This window comes from Dendropsophus ebraccatus, chromosome 1, assembly GCF_027789765.1.
Source record: "Dendropsophus ebraccatus isolate aDenEbr1 chromosome 1, aDenEbr1.pat, whole genome shotgun sequence".
NCBI lineage: Eukaryota > Metazoa > Chordata > Amphibia > Anura > Hylidae > Dendropsophus > Dendropsophus ebraccatus.
The window spans coordinates 157,586,525-157,603,600 of record NC_091454.1 but is presented as its reverse complement, the minus strand read 5'-3'; the positions used below and the strand labels follow the sequence as shown (position 1 = coordinate 157,603,600).

Sequence of the window (17,076 nt, the reverse complement as noted above, 5' to 3'; positions counted from 1 at the left end):
CTTTAGCACTATATGCTAATTTTTTAAGAAGGACCTGTATATATAGATAGATAGAGAGAGGCTTGAAAATGGTGGTGAGACTGCACCGAAACATTGCGTCTATGGATTGCTGCACTTAATCAATAAACCACACTTACTTCACCGTTACTTGGTGTGCCGCGGACTTTCTTCTGCTAGATAGATAGAGAGAGAGCTATCTTTAACGGGGCTGTTCAATGTACTGATACGCCCCAGCCATCGCCCCCCTTATAAGAAATATTGGGGTGGCTTTCTTTCAGCAAGTCCAAGAACACAATTCATGATAGATCCCGGCACTTATCAGTAAATGCTCAAGACGATTTTTTAAAGGATTCACATATCCAATGTTACAGACACAGGATGCGTTTCGGCGTTAGCGTCAACTGATGCATAAAGGCGTCCTGTGTAACATTGGAAATGTGAATCATTTTAAAGGGGTTATCCAGTGCTACAAAACATGTCCACTTTTCCCCCTTTCTTGTCTCCAGATTGGGTGGGGTCTCAGTTCCATTGAAGTAAATGGAACTTAATTGCAAACCACACCTGAACTGGAGACAAGAGAGGGGGAAAAGTAGCCATGTTTTTGTAGCGCTGGATAACCCCTTTAATAAGCCTTTAATTTCACTGAAGATGGTAGGCCCACCCAGTGCAACAAGCCACCTAATTTGCAATTTGAACAATGTGAAAATTTATTGAAAATGGGTCTGAGGAGGCAGGTAAGAAAACATTTTTTTCTCAGCATCCCTGGCCCTATGTAACCCTTTACAACTTGTGCTGCCTTTCATTGTGTTTCTGTGGTAAATAATATATGGTGGTGATAAAGCTTTGCCCAAATCTTCCTATTGTTAATTATTGATGAGAAGCTCAACATAAACTGAGATTTATATCTGATAGTAAAAGGGCAATATTTACATTAGAGAGATGAATTGTGGAAAGCTAAAGATTTATTTACCAATAAATATGGATATAGATTGTCTTTAGGGAGATTGTCATATATTAGAATGTTAAAAATGATTGGAAAGACAGAAAATATGCATGAAGATCAGAGACTACCCATGTAACAATAAACATATAGCCTAATGTACACAGCCTAAGGATTGCAACTGAACTGATGTTCATCTTTCACTAACATGGCAGCACTCACTCTTTCATCTTCTGTAGCCACCTTTATGGATTTAAAGGACCTTTTCTGTTTTCCGAACCTACGCCCTATACATAGTATTCACAGGATAGGGTATAACAAAGAGATTGCAGGAGTTACAAAATGCAAAGTGAATGAACATGAAGAGAATCTAAAGCAAGTTTTCCCTTTGCCACCCTTTGCTTTCAGAACAAAATCAATTGTTCTAGGTACACAGTTTTAGCAGGAAGGTTGTTCTAAACATCTTGGAGAACTAACCCCAGATCTTCAGTGGATGTAGGCTTGCTACCATCCATCTATTTCTTCATATAATCTCAGATAGACTGGATGGTGCGGAGGTCAGGGCTCTATCATCACTTCCAGGACTTTTTGTTCTTCTTAGGCTCGGTTTACACGTCTTTTTTTTGGCTGTTCGGCGTCCGTCTTTTTTGGACGTGCGTAATTTTGAGGCCAAATCACAATGGCTGTAGGTTTGGGGTTGCTATTCTGCTGCAGAATATAAATTTGGAGTCAGACGCCTCCCAAATAGTGTTTTTTTCCGCACCTGCTGAAAAGTTTTGCAGAGTACTGTATCACTATTGTCTTATATATAGGTGCTATTAAATGAGTCTGTAGGGATAAGATATTTATTTGCAAACCCTTTGCACATCCATCTGATTGTGGATCTTACACCTATGATAAATAACAGATGCTAATACAATAAGCTTACTTTACCAGTGATTTGTAAATAAACATTTCATTTCCATGGTCAGCTTAAGATCCAAAATGCTTAATCCTTCTCTTCTTGAGGCCTGCTATTGGGAAGAAGTTTGAGAGCTCACTTGTGCATTATATTGCCATCCTGTGCACCTTAATGAATATTGAAGTCTTAAGGTATATGGAGATTTGATTTCATGTTATGTGTACGCTGGTCACCTTAGAAGAAATAGCAGCATACATTTCCATGTAAGTTAATAGCGAAGCTGTAGAAAGGGTTACAGTCTATAGGACAGTGCCACAGCTTTTCACTCCAAGCTGAAATATCAGCTTCTTTTTAAAGTAAATATCCCTCAGCCAGATGAATCCATCTGTTCCTGTAAATTTACCATTGTTTAACAACTGTTCCCTAAAAACATGCCTGTCAAACCTTAAAACAGAATTCTGCCAGATGGCTGGAAATTCAGTCTTTTGAAAACTTAGGACCTATTTGAGATTTTATTTTTCTTCTGATTAATATACAGAAATAAATAGTCTGTCCAGGAGGATCTAGAATCCAGCAGATAATCATTTATAACACAACTTATTATGTACCACTCTAAGGCTGTTGTAAATATAAGTGTTTATAGTTGTGGAACTTTGTATATCAACTTTATCAAACACTAGTGTGATAAATGTTCAGTCCATTGAGGCCATGTCTGATCTTATTACTCACATTCAGATTGTGGTGGATTCAGAGATGTTTAAGGATCCTTCTGATCATTTCAGACTTTATTTTTTTTACTTTGTTACTACTATATGCCTTTTACTTCCTAGTATTGTGTAATAAGTAGAGATGATTGAATCTCAAGTAGGCTCGGGTTTGTCCAAACCCGAACACTCTGCATTTTATTACTGGTGGCTGAAAATATTGGATGCAGCCCAAGGGAGTCCTGGCCTATAGCTGTATCCATGTTTTCCAGGCAGAGTGTTTGGGCTTGGACAAACCTGAGCATGCTGGGGATTCGCTCATCTCTAGTAATAGGACAGGCATCCATATTAGCATTGATTGGATGTTGGGTGGATGTTTTACATGTGAATGTGAGTTTACAGCCCGAGCTATAATTAACAGCCTCTGGCACCTCTAGCTTGTCATGGAGCCACTTCTTTTGGCTTCTAGGTAAACGATCTGTGGAGACACAATTTTAGATAGACCGACAGATACTGTAGTGCAGTTTTTTTCTATTTCCAAGCCCAGTGGGCCATCAGACTGTATGTTATATACTATATTATCTATTGAAAGCAAGCTAAAATGTGTAAACAAATGTGGCTAGAATGTTCTGTTTTCTAGTTTTCTGAATTATTGTTTTAACTTTATTAGCTGAAGTTATATACTGTATTGCTGAAAAACATCAGATTTTCACTTTATTTAGCTCATAGATATTCAGATAAAATAACTTTTATTTATGCCAAGATAATAAAGTAGCGACTGTACTTCCAAATGAAAGATCTGTGCCATATCAAGTCTCTCCAAATTTAGTTACATACACCTCAACAGTGCCAAGCAACTACCAGAAAATAGTGTTTAACCCTTAAGAAAAGGAATACGATTATGTCCTTACGATGATCCACATGTTTAATAGTTTACGAAGCCAATTTATAAATAATTTAAAATCAAATAGAGAGAGCAACTACAGCATGCTCGAGTCCAATGGTCCAGCATTCAAATGAAAATTGTCTTTAAAGTTCATGTGGCTTCTCTTTTCCTACATAGAATGCAGTGGAAATACATACATATCCATGGTACAATTTTTTTTATATTATACGTTTTACCAATGCAACACATTTATGCGATTTGAATTGAAATTTAAAAGTTTACCATGCAAAATTTATGTAGTCAGTGATGGGTGACCAGCTTGTTTTATGATTATGATAAAGCACTTTATTGCTATAATATCTTAGTATAAGCATCTCTTCCAAAAGTTGAAACACAAGAAAAGTACTACTGAATTTCACAGACGCTCTAGTGCTGAGTATGTGAGTGCTATTGTAATAAAACATGAAAGTGGGTATTTTGCTCATGAATCAGTTTTATTACAGTTATAGTATAAAGAGGAAATTATGTATAGATTATTATGTAAGAGGGGCCCTCTTAAACCATTCAGTTCTTAAATTTCAAAACTGTAGAAGCTTTGAAGTGATTTGGTCTCTAAGTATATATTCATAATGATTTCTTCAGGTTGGTAGCAAGTGCTGCTATGAGATTTTGCAGCTTCAGTCTGTCTTCCGTATTAGTGTGTTGACCTTTCCCTTCTATCCACTGCAGGTCTGTCCACAGAAGGCACGGTTGGAGAAATTTCTGTTCAAGTGGATATCTTCACTCATCCTGGAAATGGAGAACACAAGATTACAGTAAAAGGTACTGTATTATGGAATTGAGAAGCATACTTTCATTGCCATCTAATGTCAGCATTATTTCTTATTATAGCAGGCTGATGCTATGAAGGCAAATGAAACAAGAAGCTTTTTGTTATGTCTCTACAGATCACTAGCCTTTCCGTAATTTATAAAGATGTAGCAAACATGAGTGTACAGCCTTATTGCCAAGTTCTGTTATCCTTCATTTCCTTGGAACATGTCAAATTGAAGTCTTGTTCTGCTAGCTAATGCTCTTTTTATTATCCTAAAACCTATGTTGTCATATTTCATCCCTGATTGCCATTCACAAATGTCAACCGATGCATTTCTAGTGTATTCCTTTAGCCCCCAATCTTCAAAATGGAAAATGTATTTGTAGCTCTTAATATTGAGATAGACAAAGGTACTGATTCACTTACTAATTTATTTATTTATTTATTTTTTCCACTACCTATACTCTGACACTGTCCAATCAGTGCTGTTAGGAACAGATTGTTTGGAGACACACAGCTTTGACATAGGGTTTGAAATACCCAGTTGTCAATTTATTCATACATCTTAACAGAATATTGGAGAAATAACATAATGCATATTTCTAAGAAAGAGATGCACCAGCACAGTCATTCGTAGTGGTATACAAACATTTCTTAAAACAGGGTACCTGACATGTCTCTTCGTCCAGCTGCTGTGCAGTCACTTCTGCCGCTGGAAGTTCAGGTAACTGTGGATATGACCATGTGGGGTTGGTTTCATGCATTTTCATGTTTTATTCTGACCCAGTAGGGCTCATGTACAGAATCAATCCTCGTGCATGAAACAGTTGCCCTTGAAGCAGGCTTTTAGATAAAAATACAGAAATAATTGATGAACATTTTAATTATCTAAACAGAATCCATCACCAAATAGTATTTCTTCAATTCCTGCTTGTTTGTGTCAATATCAATAGTAAAAGTATTTTAAAAGTATGACAACTTAATTAAAATAAAGTGAACAGCAAATAATAATATAATAACAGTCATCTGTCTCTTCCTTTTTTTCTAGTTGTTGCACTTAATGGACTACTTTGGCAAACAACAGCTATGTTTCGACCTTTTGTTGAAGTCTTTGCATTAGGTCCCAGTCTTGGTGACAAGAAGAGGAAATATGGTACAAAGACAAAAAGTAACACATGGTCACCAAAGTACAATGAGATATTCAATTTGTAAGTCAATGCTCATATAATTTATCACATTTATTTATTACATGTTATTACAGCTCTAATAAACAATTGAAAAAATGTGAAAAAGAGACCCTACCCCCACATTTCTTATTCTGCAACACCCAGCACATTGGGAAAAATCTACTCAGGCCTTGGTCAACATCTTTTTCACGGTATGAGTAAGGATACAGTGCATATACTGAGTCATTGCAAATTGTTTCCTGAACTATTAATAGAGATGAGCGAACCTTGAGCATGCTCGAGTCGATCCGAACCCGAACTTTCGGCATTTGATTAGCGGTGGCTGCTGAACTTGGATAAAGCCCTAAGGCTATGTGGAAATCATGGATATAGTCATTGGCTGTATCCATGTTTTCCAGACAACCTTAGAGCTTTATCCAAGTTCAGCAGCCCCAGCTAATCAAATACCGAACGTTTGGGTTCGGATCGAATCGAACCCGAACCCGGTTCGCTCATCTCTAACTATTAACTATTTTACATTAAAAAATTGTGATAGAATATTTATTTGTTACTTAGGCTATGTTCATAGAATGTAAAAAAAATCCATTACCGCCGCAATTTAATTTAAAGCGACTCTGTACCCACAATCTGACCCCCCCAAACCACTTGTACTTTCGGATAGCTGCTTTTAATCCAAGATCTGTCCTGTGATTCGTTTAGCAGGTGATGCAATTATTGTCCTAAAAACAATTTTTAAACTTACAACCCCGTGCCCTATGGAAGTATCTGTGCCCTAACTTTGCACCACCCCTCCGCCCCTCCTCCCCTCCTCCCCACCTCCTCACCCTCTTCATCATTAGAAATGCCACTGGAACATTTTCTCCATGCTAAACATTTGCACAGGTGCCTTAACGATCAGGCCCATGTGTCGGGCTGTCACAGGTTGGGAATAGGAGACAATCTGCCTGGAGCATTCCTAATGATGAGGAGGGAGGGGAGGAGGGACAGAGAGGTTGTGCCAGCCTAATACATATGCAATCCAGGCCACTCCCGTAGGGCACGAGGCTGCCAGTTTAAAAGTAAATGTTTAGCACAATAACTGCATCACCTGCCAAACGAACCGCAGGACAGGTCTTGGATTAAAAGCAGCTATCTGAAGGTACAAGCGGTTTGAAGGGGGGTCAGATTGTGGGTACAGAGTCTCTTTAATTCAGTGCAATGCATTTAAGTCAACGGAATGATGGATGTACAATAAGCACAGTGTATTAAATGATGGACATCTGCACGGCCATCAAAATAATGATCATGACAATTTTTTTCAGATGTCTTTTGCAAACAGCAAACAGCAGACGTTTTCATTTTTCACTGTCTTTTCACTGTTTTTACTATTAAATTCAATGAAATTTTCAATTGAGTATGCACCCAAAGACCTATCACAAGGCCAAAAACTTTTCCCTGTTCTGCAGTTGCAACTTTACCGCCTACCACTACCACCACACACCAAACGTGCTTTTGAAACAAAATTATAACTTCACCCCTTCAAGAAAGAATAAAAAAACCTAAAATTGGAAATGTAGAATGAATCAATATCTCATTTTAAATACTAACATTCCTGTCAAGCAGTAAAAAAAAGAGTTTTACATTTTATTTAAAATAAAATGAATAAAAAATTATTAGTTATGTCTCATCTACACAAATATGGTGTTAATAAAAACTAGAGATCATGGTGCAAAAAAGACCCCAATACACCCCTGTAGATGAAAAAATAGAAACGCTATAAGAGTAAAAAAAGAGGCATTGTAATCACACCTATTTACTGTTAATAAAAATTGTAAAACATTAGAAAAGCTATATAAAATGCATATTGCTGTATTCTGACTGACCTATAAAATAGAGATTAAATGTCAGTTTTATTGTAAAGTGCATTACGTAAACAGGAAATCCCCCCCCCTAATTTGCATACATGATATGGTAGAACAAAAGGTGCCTTTACAAAGTACACCTGTTCCTAAAAAAAACAAGATCTTACATTGCCCAGTAGCTGGAAAAATAAAAGATTTGTAGCTCTTAGAAGACAAGGAGGAAAAAACGAAATTGCTAAATTGAAAATCGTCCCGGTCCTTAAGGCCATTTTGGGCTCTGTCCTTAAGAGGTTAACTTTATTTGACCTATAACTCTAAAGTGTAGCTGTCATTTAAATGTCTTTTGCAGAAATCAGTAAGTATTAATAGTACAAGCGATTTAAAAAAAAAAAAACTCTCTAAAAGTTTTTAATAAGCAAAAGAGTTATCTTTTGTACTTTAGAAGAAGCAGCTTTTCTATGTCCATCAGGGTCTATGGAGGGGGGAGAGGCCAAGGGGGATGAGTGGGCACTAAGAGGAGAAAAGGCAGCCCTGCACGGCACAACATCCTGCAATCTTGTCTGCACTGACGGCACTGAACTTTCTGATCCAGCATTTGTGTGGCCAGACAGTCTCCAACACTATATACAAATAGGCAGGCACCACCTACAATATATCCAGAGTGCCAGTCCCTTCCAGATCCAAAGCAAACATATATGTGTACCAAAAGAAATTGATCTGGAAAAATTGGGTCTGCACATCCAAAATGTAATCGATATCCTTTATTTAGATTAAATCAAAAACACACAGAAAAAAACAATTTAAAACCACTTAAAAACATGGAAAATCCTGTTACTGGCCACAATACGGCACAGTAAACCACCGATCCGCCCCACATGATGATGCAGAGACAGCAGCAATATGAAAATTGTATATAAAAGTGATATAAAGTGCTTGAATAGGAATGTAAACTATCTAACCCTATCACTAAGTGCCACTAAGTACAAGTGCATGTGCCAATATAAGAAAAACAATAACCTGAAAAAAGAGAAATTAATAAATTGTGGAAAATAAATAAATTACAATGCAAATACAAATACAAAAACAATATAATAGAATATGATAATTGCTGTCTCACGGATGGATCAGGTAGATTAACCCAACACGTTCTGTCACGTGGACTTCATCAGGGGTAAGTATCCTGTGTCATAGTGCTAGTATATATAGTACATATAAAGACTTGAATTCAATTACCATGATTACAGTGATGGGGTAGCATATAAAACATGGATGCACTTATTTCGGCTCATATATTAGATTCCCCAATCCCGCTAGCCACATCATATATAATACCTGAAAGGCAGCTGCACCCTATAAGCTGCTAATGCCGCCGATGCCGCCGGAGTCCGGATGTATCGGGCTCCGGGCCGGAAGTATGTGATCAGAGTACCATGTGATCACATGTCATGTGATCGGAGAGAGCCACATGACGTAAATGTTCACCATGTGATCACATGTCATGTGATCGGAGAGAGCCACATGACGTAAATGTTCTCATGTGATCACATGTCACCCTCTCGGCACTTCCCCCCTTTATAGGTTATAATGGACTTAGCAACCCCATCTTATTTTTGCTCCTCTGTAATGTCGATGACTTGGTAATGTAGATAAGATGAGAAGGAGGCTTTTTTGCCTAATAAAACCTATTACAGAGTTTCCTAAAATTGCTTGTACTATTGATTTCTGCAAAAATATTTTAAATGGCAGTCACACTTTAACTATGTTAGTTGAAATAGGAATACCTTTTATAAAGGCAAATCTGTGATTGTCTGTGTGCCACATTTTGAACAAAGTAGATTTCTACTGTGTTCACTTTAGTTATAAATGACATTAAATCCGTTAGATTGTGAAGATCACACCTTTAGCTACTAAACCCTTCCAACTTCAATAAGTCAGTAACCTCCTCCACTCCAAGGCGGGTGGCAAAGGTCCAAGAAGTAGCAGTAATATACAGTAAATTATCATAAAATGTATTAAAAGAATTTTGCCAGTGACACACTGTGTTTCAAGACCAGTACGGTCTCCTTATCAAGTGATACCTTGCTAGTTCAAAGGCATATATGTATATATATATATATATATATATATATATATATATATATATATATCTTAACATACAGGTATACAACATGTTTTCATCCTGTATCTTTGGTCGTTGTTTGCATATCTTATTTCTTTAATGATATATATGTGCCTTTGAACTAGTATGGTATCAGACACCTGATAAGGAGACCATATTGTTCTTGGAACACCTTGTGTCGCTGGCCAAATTCTTTTAAAACATTTTATGATAATTTACTGTAAATCACTATTACCCCTTGGACCTGCGCCTGTTTTACCCACCTTGGAGTGGAGGAGGATACTGATTGTCTTTAATCCCTGTGGGGATTAGTCAGGAGTGCTATCAGTAAGTAAGCCTTACACCAGCACAATCTACCCAGGTGAGAGTTCTATGTGCTTTCTTTCACCACTTCAGCCCTGTCTGAATTCCACTGTGGAGCGCTGTCTTATATTTTGTAAACTTCAATAAGCGTCAGGAGTAGCACACAAATGTCAAAATTTTTAAATGTTTCTGCAAGTGAAGCTTTCGCAAAAGTTTGCAACTTTTGTACTTTGGAAAACTGGTATGCATAGCTCTATAAATTATCCCCCATTTTATTTTGCCAACATGAATGATCTTCCCAGAGTGATACAAAATTAAGTTGAACAATCTGTCCTTTTAATGTTATAAAAACAGAATTAAAGATCATTTTTGTATGTTAAATAAAAATAGCCATAAAGGTGTAAATAAGCCTGGTATGACAGATATACATAAATGAATGTAGAAGCAATACTGTAAACACACGCCATAAAGTTTTTTGCCTGAGGAGCTAATTTGACTTAATCTCTGGAACTACATTATCTGCTCACAGTATGATCTGAACTAATGTGATCGTAGAAGTAACATAGACACTTTATGATATGTTTATTTATATATTTATATCTTAGAAAAATGTTATGGTGCCATGGATTCAATACTTGATCATAGTTTCATTCAGCTTGATTCATGAAGATACAGAAACGTCCCAGCTCTGATCATATAGACATAAAACTACATTTGGCTTGTAACAATGCAATACCATCTACTATATATACTGCACTGAGCACAGTCTTAAGTTCAGAATGCCCTGAAGGCCTGTACTACCCAGCATTCACTTAAACATGACACTTATTACTGCAGAGTTTATGAGAAGCAGGTGTTTATCCCAGTGGTAATGCCCACGGGCAGCCTGGGCCCAGCGTCGTGGGAATATCTGCTGATGTCTATCATATGTCTGGGATAGATACATGATATACAGGGCTGAGAACATTTATTAATGATTTATGACAAGGATTTTCATTTAATGCTAGAAAGGCATGCCTACTTCTTAATTGTTCAGAATCTCATCTACATAAATTTTACAGCTGAGTCTTTTTATAGATTTATGAATTGGGTTTATAATCCTGGGAGTATCTCTATGATGGAAATTGATTGAGCTTTACTAGTTAAGCGGTCAAAACAAAGGAAACTGCAGTTCAATAGTTTGATATGTAAAATAATGCACTTGGGAGGAGGAATCCTTAATCTTAGTATTCTATAAGCAGTTCTGTGTTAGTGTACACTTCAGAAGAAAAGGATTTAAGGCTAGTGATTAAAATGGGTCTACAGTGCAGCCAGGCAGTAAAAGTAAAGTGAATGCTGGGCTATATAGCTAGAGGTATAACCAGAAGGAAGAGAGAGATTGTCATCCAGCTGTATAGAGCTCTAGTGAGACCACATCTGGAATACTCAGTCCAGTTCTAGAAAACTCACCTACAAAACTCAGCAACACACTCAGCTCTGCTACACCATACACTCTCAGCTCAGTTACACACTCAGCTCTGCTACATCATACACTCTCAGCTCAGCAACACACTTAGCTCTGCTACACCATACACTCTCAGCTCAGCTACACACTCAGCTCTGCTACACCATACACACTCAGTTCAGCTACACACTCAGCTCTGCTACACCATACACTCTCAGCTCAGCTGTATCACACACACTCAGCTGTACAAACATATCCACAAGCACACACAATGTTACATCAACACACACACTCCTTACTTAGACGAGACCATTTAGTGTAGGACCTGTGGGAATGTGAGCTGAAGGGCCTTCGCTGATGTCACAGTCAGGTGACTAATCACATGACTATGACATCACCGAAGGTCCGTCAGCAGGTTGCCATGCATATCCCCTCTTGATTTCTCTCCTGCGGGGCACTGATCTTACTGATCAGTACCGACAGGAGAAGGGAGAGGACTGCACAGCTGATGCAGCCTTCTGGACCATCAGGGAAGGAGACAGGGCAGTCTGACAGTGTCGGGCTGCCCTGTCTCCTGAATATAAGATGCAGGCACTTTTTAGTAAGATATTTTCTTGCTAAAAAGTGTTTATTATAAAGAGAAAAATACGGTTATCTGCCATACAGATACTATATATCTGTAATAAATACTAATCACACTCAGCAGCTCAGTCAAGTTGTAGAGACACTGTAGTCATCCAGATGTATTGATCATAGATGTCATGGCTATCTAAAGAGGTTGCACAAACAGACTGGCCCTTCCTATAACTAGTTTTCGCCCTTGCCCTAGAACATGTGCTTCATAATGCTTGACCCCTGATGAATATCCTAAGAATCCCCCTGTTAAACTGCAGACACATATCTCACAGGAATTACCACATTCTAAGTATGCAACATCATAAAAGCAGTATTATCACACATCTTTACACTTTTTTTTTTTAATTCTATATACATTCCAGCATCTGTCAGGAAAAATCTATGGAGATCTGGAGGGGGGGGGGGTCAATGTGCATGTTAACCGCTCTAGGGGAAGGTGCTTTGCTAAGGGGAGAGAGTGTTTATATGTACAACCATTATCTCCACCTCTTTAGAGATCCATTAGAGAATTGGCATGGGGTGTTTGCAGTACTCAACCCTATAATACCCCACATGATATATATACTGTATGTATGTTTTTTCAGCCTTACAGCATAAAGTCGTACACTATTGCTATGCTAAAATACGAGGCAATAGTGTAGAAATATGTTTACAAAAAATAAGATATAAAAAAGGAGTATGAACGGGGCACAAGTAGTCATATTCATAATTTTACTACAGTTTGGTGTTAGAAAGATGGGGGATATGGCTCTAATAGAACTATATGCCTGTACTATACCTCTGCTTCCAGTATTAAGCATACTAAGGATTTTTCTCATAGGTTATAGAAACCCTAAAGAACCCTAAGGAAAGAATGTGCTGTGTCTCACTCCATGCCATGTAATAAAGCTATTCCCTGCTAGGATTGCTCCTAGGAGAGTGCCGCACTATACAGGGATACATGACGTGCATACGACTCTGTGATATGGAACCACAGGGACACTGTGTGCTGCTATAGTACACATAAAAATGCTTACACTGCGCATGTTTAGATATAGAACAGTGCTTAAGCAGTATATGTGAATGTGTCTGTGGGTGCCATAGCAGTTGTTAATAAAGACTTTGTGACAAGATAAAAATAGGGTTAATTCCAAAAAAATACACCTGAGTGAATAACAGAATTGAGATGTGATTAAAATAGTAAAAATGACTGAGGCAAAGAAAGAGCAGGATTTAGGAATATTTCATTATAAATAAATAGAATTGTTCTTAAGGAATGCATTCATATTTTTATAAGTTTCATTGAAACACTTCTTTTAATCCAGTTGAGGTGAAATTAAAATTTTGCTCTTGTCCCTCATTTATTTTCCCTTTTCCCTCTTCTAGCGTTCTAAGTAATGAAGAAAGCCCAGCGGCCTATGAACTTCACCTGTGTGTGAAGGATTATTGCTTCGCCAGGGAAGATCGCATTATAGGAATGACAGTTATCCAGCTGAAGGGCATTGTAGAGAAAGGCAACTGTGCATCCTGGTACCCACTGACAAAAAACGTCTGCATGGATGAAACTGGACTGACAATTCTACGAATTCTTTCTCAACGCTCCAATGATGAAGTTGCCAAGGAATTTGTGAAACTGAAATCAGACACCCGGTCTCCAGAAGAGATCTAGAATGTGCTGCAGCAACAGAACTATTCTAAATACAAACACAAAACATTGATCCAGTGTTGTTCTTTGATAGTGTATGCATGTGCAAATCAGTGGGAATGTTTATTCAATATGTTTCAATGTTTGCTAGTACACCAGTACTATATTTGCAAGGCGTGTTGAATAAGACGTGTAACTTCTTTTTATATGAATGACAATGGGCAAGGACTAGTTCCCATAAAGTGCCAAACTCTACACCTAGAACTGAAACAAGCTCATGGTATTTTTGGTAATTATTGTTTTCCTACCAATTTCCAACCTGGTTGAGTTAAGATCTATCAGTTAATAAGTTGTATTTGTTAAATAAATGTGTGTCTCTGTACGGTCCATTTGTTCAATGATTTGCTGATATGTTACTCATAATGTTGCTTTTTTAAATTTTACTTTTGGCAAAAGAACTTATTGTATGTTGCTGAATGGTTTGTAAATTTTATAACTCCATTCCTGAATAGAGACGTTACTTTTCATATACTAAAGGATGGGGCTATTTTATGCATCTTCTACACAAACCTTCTGGTATATCACTGTGAAGACAAACTGTAAAAAGCTCGCTTCTAGAACTCAATATCGTCCACTCTTATACAGTAGTTTCTCCTTCTGTCTACTCCAGTTCTTAATGGATCTCTCTACATAGTAGTAATAGTGGTAACGCAGCATCCTTGGGAAGAGACTTTCTGTACATTTGTATGAAACATTAAGGGATTCTGTGATATGTCATTCCCCGTGTTTTGCTCACGTCATCAGCTTCTTGTCACTTACAGCAATGGGATATTTTCCATAAAACATGCAGTATTTTTGTATGGTGCAAAAAGGAATAGTAAAGTTCTATAAAGTCCATCTATCATTTACCCAGGGTGTATGTGCTTGAAACTTTGTACTGAATACCAAGGATATTGATCTGAACAGTGTGCAGCTGAGTGTTGTCTGGCCCATGAGGAGGAAGACGTGGCAGGCAGGGAAAATGTTGCATTATATATTTAGTTGCAAATTCAGTCAAGTGTCTCTTTTTAAAAAAAAAATCTACAGTTTGTACTTATGCAACATAAAATGTATTGCACTGAGGCAAAAGTCATGTCATGTAAATATATTTAGTGAGATATTGTAAAATAAAATACGAAGAAACTTCACACACTTGTATGTTTTTAATGTTATTGTTTTCCAGATATATAATGAAGGGTAGGGATGAGCAAACTTACAGTACTAGCCAAATTCTTCACTAAGCTCAGCAACCTCCACTCTGAGTGCCTGTAAAACATGGATACAGTCTTAGGAAGCTTCACCCAGGACTGCATCCAGCTTTTCATGGCACCCAGAACGGAGCATCACAAAGGCAGCTGGCGGACAATCTGACAGCTGAGTTTGGGGAAGCACTTTGCTTCAATAGCACTGTAAATCCGCTCATCCCTTATCAAGGGCTATAAATGTAATACGGTAATGGTATTTAAAGGATATGGACAACTTTCCACTACTTTTATTATTGTTGATTTGTTTCCTGAATTCAACATGTAAAAACTTTCTTATTTGTATCCAATACAAATGTTCTACATTTAGCTGTTACTCAGAGAAGGGGAAGGCCTTCTGAAGCTGACAGATTTCCTTGCTTCATATTGTTAGTGATAGGGGATTTATACATCAGCTCGAATAGAGAATATACAAATATGTTATTAAATTAGTGACTACTGTATATAAGTGAGAATATACATTGTTGAACCATAACATTAAAACTAATATGTTAGTCCACTTATGATGCCATAGCAGCTCTGACTTGTTGAGTCATAAAATCTGCAGGATCTCTAAAGATGTCATACTGAATATGGAACTTAAGGCCCTACTACATGGAAAGATAATCTTCTGAATCAGGCCAAATCGGACACATATCGATTTGTGTAAGAAAAACAATAGCCATGGAGCAAGCAATCGTTCACTCATTGGCTGATAGTTGTCTTTCCACAAGTTTAAAAATTAGTTGGACGTGCATCCCTCCATGTAATAGGTGACGAGGAGCTGGTGGCTGATTGAAAGGGCTTTTAGGTATATAGAAAATAACAAACATGTTGCTTACCTCTCCACGCTCCCTAGGTGTCCTCCTGCCCTGTCTCTGCATCCCTTGGGTTTGGAAGTGTCGGCAGCTGCTGTCAGCAGGGGACACAGAGACACAGCAGGAAGGCAGAGGGGAGCGTGGAGTGGTAAGCATAACATCTTTATCATTTTACCCCTTTAAAGCAAGGGCTGCAAGGACATCATTATCTTTTAGCTAAACTTTAGACAACTAAACAACAGGGTGCCAAAACTATATTTAATAACAGTTTGTAAGAGCTAGACTTCAGGCATGTAATCCCATACTTCCTTGCACATTTTTTTTTACTTATAATCTTTTTTATATTGAAAATTATATAGAACAATAAAGAAATGCAGGCGTGCCATAGTGAAAATTCACAGCAATAAACCACTTCACAGTTCAATGGTTAACAATTTGTAAAATATGTATATACCAAGATAGAAAAAGGCACAATATAAGAGCTGTATAACTCCACCAAATAATATACTAAAACATGAAACCAGGGGTGGGGTGGGAAGCTGACGATCAACAGACAACAATCAAGACAAAGGGACAAAGAGGGGAGAGAGAAGAAGAAAAGGAGAAGGTCCCTTGATTCACTATTCAGAGAGAGTAAGGATATTCCGGTCTTATGGCCTCTGGGGTATCGAGAATAGAAATAGAAATCCACGCCTCAGAATACTAGAATAACCGCAATGGAAAGAACAACGTACAGGAAAAGGTCTCCCAGTAAAGGAAGGTCGAGATAATTTCTGAAGACTGTGTGTCTCGCTAAATCATATGTTCCTTGCACATTTTAACATGGTGATGTCTGCAAACAAACTGGCTTCCCTCAGTTCATGCTATTTTCAAACCATACATCAGGAGGTGGTGAGAATTAGATATTTAGCTATCTATACAAATTTTGCACAACGTGTGATATTAAATTTGAGTGCGTGATTTCAGAAGTCATGTTATGTATACTGTAAGATTTAGCAGACCAGTTTCTACTCTTGTAATATGACAATGGCAGTGAGCCTAAGTTCCCTTTTGTTAGCTGATGGGATTGTAACAATGTGTGGTTTACTGCTGATGTAGGCTGTCCATTTTAAGATCTGATGTCCTGTAGGTTCTGAGATCATTTTACTGTTGTTGAAACACATGGTTAGTTGAGTTAATGTGGCATTTCCCTTAGTTTGAACCAGTCTTTCTATTCTCCTCTGTCCTCTTTAATTAACAAGGCATTTTATTTACAGAAGCGCTGCTCACTGGATATTGCTCACTATGCTCGGTAAACAGTAGAAGCTGTTTCTGAGATATTCATAGTACAAATGTGGTCACACTCTCAGATCGGAACCATGTATGAAAGCTTTCATATTTTAAGATGCCGCTACACTATTGGCTAGTTAGATTTTTGCTGTCCTGGCAAGTGTATGTGTGTAGCTGATAAAGTGACCAGTGGTTACATGACCATACATGCATAGCTGAACACACATGAATTGCACATGTCCACTTTACTGGAAAAAGTATTCAGAATTGTAAGAGAAACATTTTATAGACAATATTATTGTGATAACTA

The 17,076-nt window shown here is 37.6% G+C and overlaps 1 protein-coding gene across 1 annotated transcript in view; it reads left to right on the top strand.

Annotated features, from left to right (window-relative positions):
* Positions 1-14,576, top strand: part of UNC13C (unc-13 homolog C) — a 393,542-nt gene extending 378,966 nt beyond the window's left edge. The window contains exons 30-32 of the mRNA XM_069982623.1: positions 4,161-4,253; positions 5,294-5,453; positions 13,141-14,576. Coding sequence (XP_069838724.1) covers positions 4,161-4,253; positions 5,294-5,453; positions 13,141-13,423 — 536 coding nt within the window. The 3' untranslated portion in view covers positions 13,424-14,576. The remainder of the gene's footprint in view (positions 1-4,160; positions 4,254-5,293; positions 5,454-13,140) is intronic.
* The last annotated feature ends 2,500 nt before the right edge of the window (positions 14,577-17,076 follow it).